The 12,139-nt window shown below is 53.6% G+C and overlaps 1 protein-coding gene across 7 annotated transcripts; it reads left to right on the forward strand.

Annotated features, from left to right (window-relative positions):
• The first annotated feature begins 325 nt into the window (after positions 1-325).
• On the forward strand, positions 326-11,507 carry LOC144334459 (uncharacterized). 7 transcript variants are annotated; one of them, XR_013404287.1, is made up of 17 exons: positions 326-652; positions 872-1,042; positions 1,488-1,593; positions 2,121-2,292; positions 2,405-2,567; positions 3,564-3,743; positions 4,592-4,766; positions 5,421-5,694; positions 6,116-6,241; positions 6,538-6,720; positions 6,889-7,010; positions 7,652-7,876; positions 8,220-8,555; positions 9,003-9,383; positions 9,821-9,914; positions 10,765-10,935; positions 11,344-11,463. XR_013404287.1 is itself a non-coding variant. In XM_077964268.1 (16 exons), the coding sequence occupies exons 1-16, from the start codon at positions 419-421 to the stop codon at positions 10,832-10,834; spliced, it is 3,012 nt and encodes a 1,003-aa protein (XP_077820394.1). In that variant the 5' UTR covers positions 326-418; the 3' UTR covers positions 10,835-11,334. The 7 variants fall into 7 exon arrangements, 1 of the variants encoding a protein (XP_077820394.1); XR_013404288.1 differs by lacking the exon at positions 11,344-11,463 and adding an exon at positions 11,061-11,334; XR_013404286.1 differs by having other exon boundaries at positions 328-652; positions 11,370-11,507.
• The last annotated feature ends 632 nt before the right edge of the window (positions 11,508-12,139 follow it).

The following is a 12,139-nucleotide window of genomic DNA, read 5'->3' on the forward strand; positions in this document are numbered from 1 at the left end:
TTAGTATTGCATGGGACATACTTATACCAAAAAAAAAAAAAAAAAATCTTTGTGTATCTAAAATTCAAATTTAACTGGGTGCCCTGTGTTTTCATTTGCTAAATCTGGCTCCCCTTCTCCAAGAAAATGACACACTTTATGTTGTTCTTTGCCACGATCACTTCCAAAACACATCCTGGCCCAAGCCCTTCCAACTTGAACGTTCTCTGTAAGCCAACAAATGTGTGTGTGAATTCTTCCTTTGCTGAATGTCTCAAGTCTCTTTTTTTATTGAAATGATAACGCCGGCCACACCCTTACCTGAACAGGCTGGTCTCCTTCCCCTGACTCCTCCCCTGCCCTGTTTATTGCTCATTTCCCCTCCCCTGCCCTTGTCTTCTAGCCCATTTCCAAAAGGGTCACAGCCAAAACCCTGTGCATGGTTCACCACAACCAAGTATTAACCAACCAACATGAACCAGCACTCCTCCCTCCCCCTCCCCACCCCCAGCCCAGTGACAGTCAGTGCCCCTGCCTCCCTGGCCACCGAGACGTTGGAGAGCCAGTGGGCTGTGTCGAGTGGGAACACAGGAGCTGCAAGGACGGAGCCACCTGGAACCAGGAGGGACTATGTTTGACCAAGGCTCAGTGGAATGACCACTGTGCCCATGAGGTAGGAGAATGCCCATCTATTATGCCCTTGGCCTCTTGCCCCTCCACCCTCCCATTCAAATGCCCACCCTTCCTGCCACTGGGCTCATTCCATTGGCTCCTCTCTGGAAATACAGAGGTCAGTACTTTGCACTCTCAGGCAGTTCGTAAAAGCAGCTGGAGAGAATGAGGAAGACCTTCTCCGGGGAGGTGTCTCCAAGAAGTGTGAGTCTTTGTGCAGGTGTGTGCCACACCAGGAGATGCCCGTGGACATGACCCAAGCCTGGGGCTCTGCCTGTGCTGGGGACAACAGTCAAGCGGAATGTGCCTAGAGAGACAGAGACACATCTTGCAGCTCAGCTGCACTGATGGCATCCCACAGATATCTGTCACTGAAGGCATGGGGAGCCAGGTACAGTACTCTGAGGTCCAACCTCATGCAGAGCCCTGGCCTGTGACTTCTGTATCCAAAGAGGGAGCATGCAGGATGTGCCTGTGTGCAGGGCCCAAGGGCTGCTGCTTCCTGGCCCACATCACTGGCACAACCTCTCCAACATCAGAGGCTCAGAACCAGAGCAAGGCCCCTTTGTTGATTTCATTTCATCCTACAAAACTCCTTGAAGAAGAGGTCATTGTTTCTTGAAAGAGGAGGGACACTGTCCAAGGGGTCATGACTCCAGGCTGCCCCTGTTCCGCGGAGTTCTTGGAACTATTCCCACCCCCACCTCCCCTGTGTCCTTTCAGGACACTCAGACACAGCTCAGGGGAGGGGCTGTTTTCACCCTCCCTTCCTACTGGGCAAGTGTGTGACTCTGTCTCTTGAGGGAAGATCTGACACTGGCTCTTTTTGTTTCCAGGATTTTTACCTTCTGGACCGGCCTTCCCCACCACGTGCTGTGGGCCATCCCTGCAACTTGGACCTAGGGCAGAAGTCTGTCCCCCTCTATGTGGTCAAGATGGATGGTAAGAGAGCTGGACAGATGGAGGCCACAGGGAGGCCTGCAGCTCGGGACCACACACATGCAACCCTTGTCCTTAACAGGGCGTGTGTCTGTCCTTACCAGGGCGTGTGACCAGAAGCTGGGGTTTGATGGGGCAACCACTACCCCAGGGAGGGCTTCCCGAGAAGTGCATGCAAATTCTGACCCCTCTCAATTTTTCAGAAAGTTGAAGCTAATATGTGCAAACCAGGCTGAACAGCTGCTGATTGAATACATGCTCTTGGGAAAACTCTTACCCCGGTCCCTGCAGGGTCAGAGGGATCCCTGCCTTGTTCTAGGGCTTGGCTTCCTGGGCCTGACCAGACCAGGTGGTGAGCTACTACACTCCCTAGGCCTTCCCCTCAGGGATCCCAGGTGTCCAGACCAGGATCCAGGTGGGCATCGCAGCTCACCTGTTGCCCCTCCTATCCCTCCCCTACCCTTCCCAGGTCCCAGCACTAACCCATCTGAAGAGTGGCAGCTCTCCCTCATTCTCTGAATCTTACCTAGGAAAGTCTAGGGAAGGACATCTGGCCTCTTCTTGGTCATTGAGCCTCAACTCCACACATCTTGAGGATCTGCTGCTCCCAGAGCCAGGCATCCGAAACCCCACAGTCTGCCTCCGAGCCAATGATACCCTGGCCTTCCTGGTGACTCATGAGCATTACCCAGAGTATGACCTGTGAGTGTCCAGAGACCACAGCCCCATCATCATGGAGGCCCTAGAGAGGAAATGCCCCAGCATCAGCTGCCACTCCCAAAGGCAACGTATTCCCTCCTTTCTCTCTCCCCAGTGGTCATTTCTATAACACACTGGAGCAATTTGACTGGGGGCACTTCCGGGCCCTGGCTGAGGAGTCCCAGCTCTATGAACACAGCCTCAGCCTCTTCCTGCAGCAGTTCCAGCACCCGGGCATTTATGTCTTTCGTCTGAGCAGCAACCGACATCGGAAGATGGTTTGTCTATGATAATTTGCCTCATTTAAGACATTATCCCATTATTTCCCCTCTCTTTAAAAAATACTGCTGCAGGCCGGGTGTGGTGGCTCACACCTGTAATCCCAGCACTTTGGGAGGCTGAGGCAGGCAGATCACCTGAGGTCGGGAGTTCAAGACCAGCCTGACTAACATGGAGAAACCCCATCTCTACTAAAAATACAAAATTAGCCAGGCACTGTGGCACATGCCTGTAATTCCAGCTACTTGGGAGGCTGAGGCAGGAGAATCACTTGAACCCGGGAGGTGGAGGTTGCAGTAAGCCAAGATCGCGCCACTGCACTCCAGCCTGGGCAACAAGAGTGAAACTCTGTCTCAACAAAAAATAAATACTGCCTCATAACCAGCTAAGACAGATCTGCAGGGAAAGAGATGCCCTGAGGTCCCTATCAGTTTCAGGGTCCTGCAGTGCTGACAGGTGGTCCTGGGGATGCCAAGGTTCATTCCACAGCAGCCCAGCATGTGCTGTGTAAGGAGGGGAAGGTTGGGAGGATGGGAACACAAGTGTGTATTCAGGCACATCAATGGCATTGAGCGGCTTAGGACCTCTAGCTATCTCTCCCAACCCTCCACTTTGTCTCCCCCACCGCCATTTCCCAAGCCCACCCACATATGGTTTTATCCGTGTGACCTGCACATTGCACCACCACTGATCCAGGTGTGCTGTTTGTGCCACACACAGCATTTAGTATCTCCCTATCAGCACAACGTCCAAGAGGTTGTACTGGCTTAGTCCCAGAACATGCACACAGCTCCCTCATACAAATAGTCATCTGATGTGAGTCATCTGATGTGAGTAAGTTTCCCAGGAAAACTCTGATTCTGCCTCCCAGCCCCCAGGTTTACACAATCATCCAACTATTTGATGGGTGTTGGCCAGCATGGGTCCCACTCTGTCTCCTGGCCAGTCTCTGGCGGACAGTGGGACAAAGACTGAACAGATTTCTTTCTACCCAGTATGTCCGCGCCCTCCCGCCAGGGGGCCAGTGCTTCGGGGAAGGGCCCTTTGCCTCCACAACTCCCAGGTATCTCATCCAGACTGGCATCGCCAGGATCCCCCGGCCCCTGAAGAGGTCTGGCTGGCTAGGACTCCTGGGGGAGATTGTGCTGCTGCTGGGGCTTTGCCTGTTTCTAATGGTGAGTAAAGCCAGGCAAGCGACATCTTAACCACTCCACAAGATCGCCTCTCCAATCCCCTGTAAGTGGGTCTTCCAGTCCCATTTATGACAAGCATTCTAATAGTTGCTAAGATGCAAAGGTGACAAAGGTGCAGTTGCAAGCCTCCAGGGCTTGAAACAAATACATGTCAGCAAATATAATGCAGCTAGCTAAAGTGTGTCCAGGGTGCCGCACTAAGGCAGGAGTTGACCGTTCTCCCTGGAGCGGGTGGGGGTCGGGACAGACTTTCCGGAAGAGTTGATCCCTGAGTGAGGTTTGAAATAGGAGAATTATTTAATATAACATGGTCCGTGTACTACAAGAGGGTTGGTGAGTTGAGGAGGAGGGGATACGCACTAGGGAGGAGGGACAGAGATGAGAAGGGGAGTATTGTGGGCACAGCAAGGACATAGGCATGAAACAACACGCATGTTCTCTGGCAACCAAATGGGGTTTCCCATGACTGGAGCTGAGTTGTGAGGACAAGGATAAGGCCGGAACTGGGAGGAAGACTAAAATGGGACGGTCTCCAGGCCCTGCTAAGAAGTTTGGACTCTAACCCCTAGGCAGGGGATAACAATTTTCAGCAAGTGAGAAAACCTGGTCTGCCTTTTATTTGTACTCCAGCCTAGTACTCTAGGGTGGAGGACAGAGGTGGATCAGAGGGTGAAAAACAACAGAGATCTAAACGATTAGTCCAAGCAAGAGAGGATGAGGTGCTCCCTAACCACGGTGAAGTGCGAGCTGCCTCCTTTCAGAGTCTTTAGGAAGGATGCTGCTCCCTCGGCTCGCCCTTCCCTTCCCACTCCCCATTATGTACTCCATAGATTCAGTGTCACAGCCTGAGCTGGGCTCGGAAGGCTGCTCCCCACCCCACCTTCAGGAGACATCAGCAAGAATACAACCTCGGTGCCTACACTTCCCCAAGAACTGGGATAATGTCAATGAGGAGAGGCCGATCTCACCAAGACTCTGATGCCCCAAGGGTTGAGGGGGGTCCTGGTGAGTGACAGGTAGGCTAGAATCCCAGAGGTACCCCCAAATCCAACTGGCCGGCTCCTGCTTCTTTTTTCCATCTTCCACGATTGCTCAATGCTCAATTCCTCTTCATTCATCCACTGATTTGCTCAAAAAGTCTTTACTGAGTAGCTACTGTATGTCAGATACTGCTGAGTACTAGGCATATGCAATATAGAGGAGGAAAGAGACATCTAAACACACTTTCCAAAAGAAACATAGTATAACCGCGTACAAAGTGGCCAAGTCACACAGTGACCAGTACTACCTAGAGGAGCAAGTTGCAGAAGGTATTTATTGTATGTCACGCTGAGGGGTTCCCCTTCTGTCCTTGCTCCTCACAGCATGGTCCTCAGACAGCAGCACTGGGATGTGTTTGTGCTCCGAGAACTTTAATATGCATATGAATTTCCCGGGGACCTTCTGCTTCAGTAGGTCTGGGATGCGGCCTGAGACTCTGCATTTCTACCAAGTTCCTCAGTAGCACTGATGCTCCTTACCCAAAAACTACACTTTCAGTAGCAGGACTGTGCCTGGATTGTTGAGGCTCTATAGGAAGATGCTTGGAAGATCTGTAGGGAAGCTCATATTTGCATCTCAGGAGGATAATCCTGCTTCCCCAACCCCCGACCCCCACAGGTGGGAGCTGGGAGGCTGAGGAGCAGGTAGACCTGGAGTGGTTTGACACAGAGGCCTTCTTTGGAATCCTCCTCAGGCAGTCTCTGTCAGTGACAGCCAAACTCAGCCAGACCAAGGAAGAGGTAACTGGCAGCTCCAGGCAACACTTCTACCTGAGACTGGAGGAACACGTGGGGCTGGAAAGAGTCTCCTCTTCAGGAGAGTTGGTTATGGGACATAGAGTCCAAAGAAATCCTCAGTCTATCAACTCCTTAAGGAATCAGAATAAAGGAAGGTATATGGGAAGGGGAGACAGAAGATCATATTAAATTTAGGACTGATCCCATGAAACCTAGGGCTTCAGACCAATGATAGGGAATCTACCAAGGCCACCACTGGAGTTCCTCCTTAGATCTCCATCCCGAGTCCTCGATAGCCCAACTGGGTAAGCACATTTATGCCAGTAGATGACAGGCATTAGAAGCAAAAAGAATACACTAGAAGTCCAAGTACCAAAACTGGGCCAGTGTTTCCCCAGCAGAATGTGCGTGCCGAGGCTGGCTGGGATGAGCCAAGTGTCTGGGTTGGGGGTTGGGGGGTGGGGCTCTGGAGTCCCTGCAGCTGTTGGCAGCAGGGGGTGCTGCAATCACAACAGTGAGAGGCTGGGTGGCTCCCGGAACAGAGTTCACACACGCTCAATCCACCCTCTCTGGCAGCTCAAACTCCTCTACCTTAAACTTCTGCGTGAAGCCCGTTCTCTGCAGCAGTTGTGGGGAGCAAGGCGCAGACTCCCAGCCTCCACTAACCGGCTTCTGGGGAGCGTGCGGAGGGAGCAGCAGCAGGTGGGCTTGGTTCACGCCTTCCTCTCTGGTCTGTGTGCCCAAACACAACTCCCTCCCCTCACTGAGGTCCAGGGTCCCTCCCTTAGCACCTCCCCAGCCTGTTCCATCTCCCTGGCCCGAAGGCTTTTAGCTCCAGTTCCCACCATCCCTGGGAATTTCTCACCCACTTTGCCACTGCTGCCATGCCTGCCCAGAATAACTCTGGAGTTCCCAGGGTGAGCGGGGTGTCCCTGAGATTGCTGTCCCTGGTGGCTGTAGCACCTGCAGGTGGGCAGGCAGGGTTGTCTCTGACCCAGGCTGCTGAGGCAGCTATCAGGGCCGCAGAGGAGGAGGCACATGGCAGGCGAGTACGCAGCCAACCTTCGTCACCAACTCAAGCTCCTTCACCAAGACCTCCTCGAGAGGCAGGAACAGTGGGCCTCTTTCTGCTCAGCGCTGATGGAGGCTCAGCAGCTGCTGAAAGCACGGACGGGCTCCAGGTCAGATAAGCCCTCTCCGGCTGGGCAGAACTTGGAAGGGTGTGGACCTGCCAACCTGGGTCAGACAGGGAGACGCTGAAATGGGGAGGAGTGAGTGTGGCCGCATGAGGTCCCAGAACTGGCCAAAACGTCCTTTTCCCACCCCTGATTGCTCCTGTGCCCCTGCAGGGCAGTTCCCCAGCTGGACACTGTGCTGGGCCACCTGTCCCAGGTCGTGCTGCAGGAGGGCCACCGCCTGAAGGCCTGGGGCATTCTGGGCACCGGCACTGGGGCGGAGCTACTGCGGCCAGGTGAGTTCTGCTTGGGCCTCAGCCAGGGCCTCCCAGGAAGCCTGGCCCTGAATCAAGGTGACCAGCCCTGTAGAAACTCCAGTTCCACCCCCAGACACCCAGCAGGGGAGGAGAGGTAGAAGAGGGCAAAACAGAGCAGACACCCCAAGGTTGGGAGGGGCTTCCCATGCAGTGCCTGCCCAAAAGAAGGAGCCTCGAATGTGGGAAGAACCAAGGAGGAAACACAGCCATGGCAAGTCATAGCTTTACAGATCTGGTGGCACTTCCTGAAAATAAAAGCCTGGCAGATGAAGGCAAACGGCCAAGTTTGGGAAATGATGAACTTGCCTCGGGGACTAGCAGGCCTGCTGAGTCCTGGGAGTGGTATAGCCCCCCATAGGCTGGCACCACCATTTCCCAAGGCTCTTCCAGTCTCTGCTGGCCTGCACAATGATACACAATGACATGTAGAATCCTGCTCTGGACTCAGCAAAGATGAGACCCCTGCCCCTCAGGGGCACAATGTCCATGGGGACTGAGGGGGAGCTGGTTCTCACCAGCTCCTTCCAGTCACCAGCCAAGGGAGTCCCTGCATGTTCGCTTCCCCCCACCCCCCTGGCCCCCAGCCCAGGGCTGAGCAGGCGATGCTTGCTTTCCTGCAGCCCCAGCAGGCCCTCCTGGTACTGATGACATCAGTGTGAATCCTGTCACCAAGTTGATGGTCCCTGGCCCCAACTGCTTGATGCTTCCAGCCAGCGGCCACGCAGGCTCCATACCCTCTGGCTACTTCATCCACCCTGACACTGGGCGGGTGCTGCCCGAGGCTGGACACCTGGGATATGATCTGCTGCGAGCTACCCTGGTGCCCACTACAGACTCCAATGCTGGTGAGCCCCTGGCCCACTGACTATCCCCAACTCAGCTCTGGGCTTCAGAGATGAGGCAGGGCTTGCTGGGACTCTCAGGAATGAGCTCCCAGGGAGGACAGCACAGGAAGCAGGGCTCTCTCCTCGGACAGTGGGGCTTGGTGACCAGCAGGGTAGTAAATACTTCCTTCCCCTCCTCACCTTGACATTCTTGCTGAATGCAGAGGATGCCATGAGCTGCACAGTAAAATGAGGCAAGTCACAAAGCCCCTCTGTCCCTGCTCTGCAGGGCTAAGGAGGGAGGCTGGTGCATTAAGGGTACCAACAGCTCCCTGTATCCCTGTATCCCTGTATCCCTCTCCAGGTGGCGTCCGAACATCAGAAGCTGCCATCCTGCCCTATGTGCCCTACCCAACCAGTCCCACCACAGGTTCCCCTCCAGCCACACACCTGCCCATCCTGCAGCCAAGAAGGACGTCCCCGCTGGGGGCTCTCATGACAGATCCCATCACAGGCATTGAGGTGCCTGTGCTGGCTGTGACTCTGCACCCCCAAACGAGGCAGTGGCTCACTCTTGGGGGGACATACTGCAATCCTCTCACCAAGACCTTGGCCCCTCTGGAGATGGGGGGCCCCATGGAGGATCCAGTCACAGGAGGCGTCTCGCCCATCCTGGGAGTCGGGTTGGATGAAAATACAGGTCTCCCGGCAGCCCTTGGCGATGTCCTCCCTTGCCTTCCTCCATGCCTGGCCTGGCCTCCCAGTCCCCTTCCTCTCAGCCCCCTACGCTCTCCACGTTCTGGTCTGAGCCACAAACTCCACCCACCACCCTCTTTCCATCCTTCATCCTCACTCTGCCTCTTACCCCCAACCTTCCCTCTCCCCTTCCCCATCGCTACTCCAGTGCCCCTGGGGAGCAGAAGCGATGCAAGGTAGTTCCATAAAGTTAATGGACACTTTTCAACCAAAAAGACCATTCCTCCACCTGTCACCACCATGCTTCACCCCCTGCCCTCTTCCTCACCCCCTCCTCCTTCCCTCCCACAGCTCACCTCCACCCTTGTGCCCTAATTCCCCTTACGCCACGCCTGCCTACATCCCTGCTGTGTCCCGCTCCTACCTTGCCCTCTTGGTGTCTTGCTTCCAGGTCAGCTGCTTGTACTGGGAGGGCTGCGAGATGCTTCGGGGAACCTCATGCTGCCTGGTGACAGCTTTGTGGAGCCACTGAGCGGGAAGACAGTCCAGCTCCAGGGGGCTTCCCGACGAGAGGGCCAGACATTGCCCCATATGGGAGGGTCACAGGCTGTGCTGGACACCAATGTGCTGGTGGCCCAGAGGCAAGTGATTGCAGTGCTCCAGCAGTGCCAGGGGAGTCCAGAGTCAGATGTACAGAGGCCTCTGGAGGCTGCCATCAAGGACATGAGACAGGCACTGGCCTTGAGTCTGCACCACATCCTGCAGCAGGCTCGGAGGCTGGAGAGGCAGCTGGCAGCAGCGGATGACATTGAAGCCAGTGGTGGCAGGATAGGTATGGACAAATCTGGGCCAGAGGCTCTCAGGCCCCGATATCTCAGGCCCAGAATTACCTGGTGCTTCAATGCTCCTCGGCTCGTAAGCTCAGGGACAGGGCTGCAGCCCCACTGGTCATGCACATGCATGACCAAGGGAAGAGAGAAGGAACTCCATGACTTCATGCCCTGACTCCATGAGTGCTTGACTGCATCCCTGTCTTAATTTTTGCCAATGCCATTGAGTTTATGTTACAGAGCATACATTCTCTTGTTACCTCACGGTTCACAAAACACCACCAACAGGTGCTATGACACCCATTTTAGAGTGGGGAACCTGATGCTCAGAGAGTTAAATGAGTTGCCCAACCGGGGTCCTCTAGCTAATTAGCTGCAAAGCCCGGCCAAAAGCCTGAATCTCCTGAGTCCTCAATCCCTTCTCACCTTCATTCTGCAGCAATCTTTCACTTCCCACGAATAAACGCAAGAAAGGAGCCCATCCCACAACTCCACCTCCCCCACAGCCCTGGTACAAGGAAAGGCAAGGAGAGGTAGGAGTGGCATCTTCCTGGAGTTTATCTCACTCTTTCTAGAAATTGCCCTCTTCCCACAAATAGCAACAACAACAACAAAAGAACCAGGTCAGAATTGACTTGAGTTTGAAGATCTGCCCCACAGTTTATTAACTCTTTGACTTTGGGCAAGTTATTAGTACTAACCCCTCCCTGCCACTGTTTTACCATCATTTAAAAGGAAGAGTAAAATTGTGCGTAGTGGCTGGGCGCAGTGGCTCACGCCTGTAATCCCAGCACTTTGGGAGGTTGAGGCAGGTGGATTGCTTGAGGTCAGGAGTTCAAGACCAGCCTGATCAATATGGTGAAACCCTGTGTCTACTAAAAATACAAAAAATAGCCAGGCATGGTGGTGGGAGCCTGTAATCCCAACTACTTGGGAGGCTGAGGCAGGAGAATCACTTGAACCCAGGAGGTGGAGGTTGCAATGAGCTGAGATCACATCACTGTACTCCAGCCTGGGTGACAGGCTTTATAGCTTAGGTTGCAGGACTGAGTGAAATACAGCTTCTCTGGAGTTCTGAGTTCAGATTCTGATGAATGGCAGGTGCTCAAGAACACAAGCCCCCTTCTTTTAGAAGTTGTTCTCAGCTTCTCAAAAGGTCTGATGCCACTCAATTCCCACTTGCTTCTTCCAAAACAGGCCATTAAGGCATTGTCCTTTCTTCCCTTCTGAATTCAGAATGCTAAGTTGGGCCCAAAGGAAACAAATGCAGTCTTTGCAGGGAAGCCTCTCTGGTCAGGGACATAGCACTTCGAACTTGGAAAGACTTCAGAGTGGTGCTTAACCCTCAATCCTCCTCTTTACTCACCCTCCCCCTGGTGTTAGGAATGATGCGCTATCCCGGGACAGAGCTGTGGGTCCCAGCCCTGTATGGAATGGAGATCCCAGATCCTGAGGGCTCGGGGCTCATGGTGCCTATCCTGGGCATGGAGCATGATGAGAATTCTGGCGATGACATACCCCTGGCAGGCTCAATGGAAGATGCTGATGGCAAAGGTAGGAGAGAATTTGGGACCTCTGAGAGCTCAGGAATGTGACTTAGGTCTGGGAGACAAAACCCTGTAAAGCTCAGGAGGGGTACCCATGAGCCAAGGAAAGGCGTCATTCTGAGCTTCTGCTAGGGCTGCTGAGACCCAAAATTAAAGGTGCCCAGAGATTCCAAAACCCCAGGACCATAAATCAGGTATGCCTCCCCTAGAAAATTGGGTCCTTTCAAAGACCAGCACTTCAGAAACTCACCACCCACCCCCACGCCAGGGCTGTGGCCACCAGGAGCCCTATAACCCAGCTTAGAGCCCCTTGAAGGGTAAAAGGAGGTCAGGGGCTCTTCTTGCTTCCTTTTTGCCATGCATCTTTCTTCCTATGACTGCCCCTTCTTTCCTTCCCCATCTCTGGTTTCTAAAGCCAGTGGTGGGCTTGGCATCCCACAGGTCTAATCCCAATCTCGATTGGGGCTCAGGCCATAGACCCCTGGACTGGGAAGCCTGGTCCCGTCATTGGAGCTCAAATGGATCCCTCTGCCAGAGTGGTGGTGCCCATTGTCCAGGTGCTGGAGGCATTACCTCGGGGAGTGAGAGACCCTGGTCTGGTATGTAGGGGGGTTTATTGTATTCATTTATTCATTCATTCATTCATTCATTCATTCACTCAGCAACTACATATTGAGAGCTGTGTTCCAGGCAACATGTTAGGCATTGAGATACAAGGACAACTAGATAGGGCTCCCAGGAAACTGGCTGGCCATGCGTCCCCAACACAGTGGGTGGTTTACAAGGGTGTTAAGAAAGCTCAAGGGAGGGCATCTCAACACACAGAGGAGAGCTCAAGGCTTCCCAAATGAGGTAATGCAGGCAGCAGAGAGACAGCAGAGAAAGTCACTCCAGCCTCAGGGAAAGCAAATGCAAAGGCAGCAAGTATGAGAAACGTGTCTTCTATCATGAAAGCCACGGGGAGCTGCTGAAGGGTTCTCAGACACGGGATATAATCAAATATAAATGCGAGACTTTAAATATTGGAAAATATGAAACAATACAAAATGTAAGTTACTCATACATTTTTAAAGTATGTCAATGAAGAAGCAAAAGCTTTCCTGCCCATTCCTCTCCCTCCATCCACAGTCAACACCCCCATGGCATCCCCATCTAGGCACTCCTTACCTCTCCCCCAATCTCTCCCACCAAACCCAGCCACTTCACAAGTT

This window comes from Macaca mulatta, chromosome 14 (assembly GCF_049350105.2).
Source record: "Macaca mulatta isolate MMU2019108-1 chromosome 14, T2T-MMU8v2.0, whole genome shotgun sequence".
NCBI classification, from domain to species: Eukaryota; Metazoa; Chordata; class Mammalia; order Primates; family Cercopithecidae; genus Macaca; species Macaca mulatta.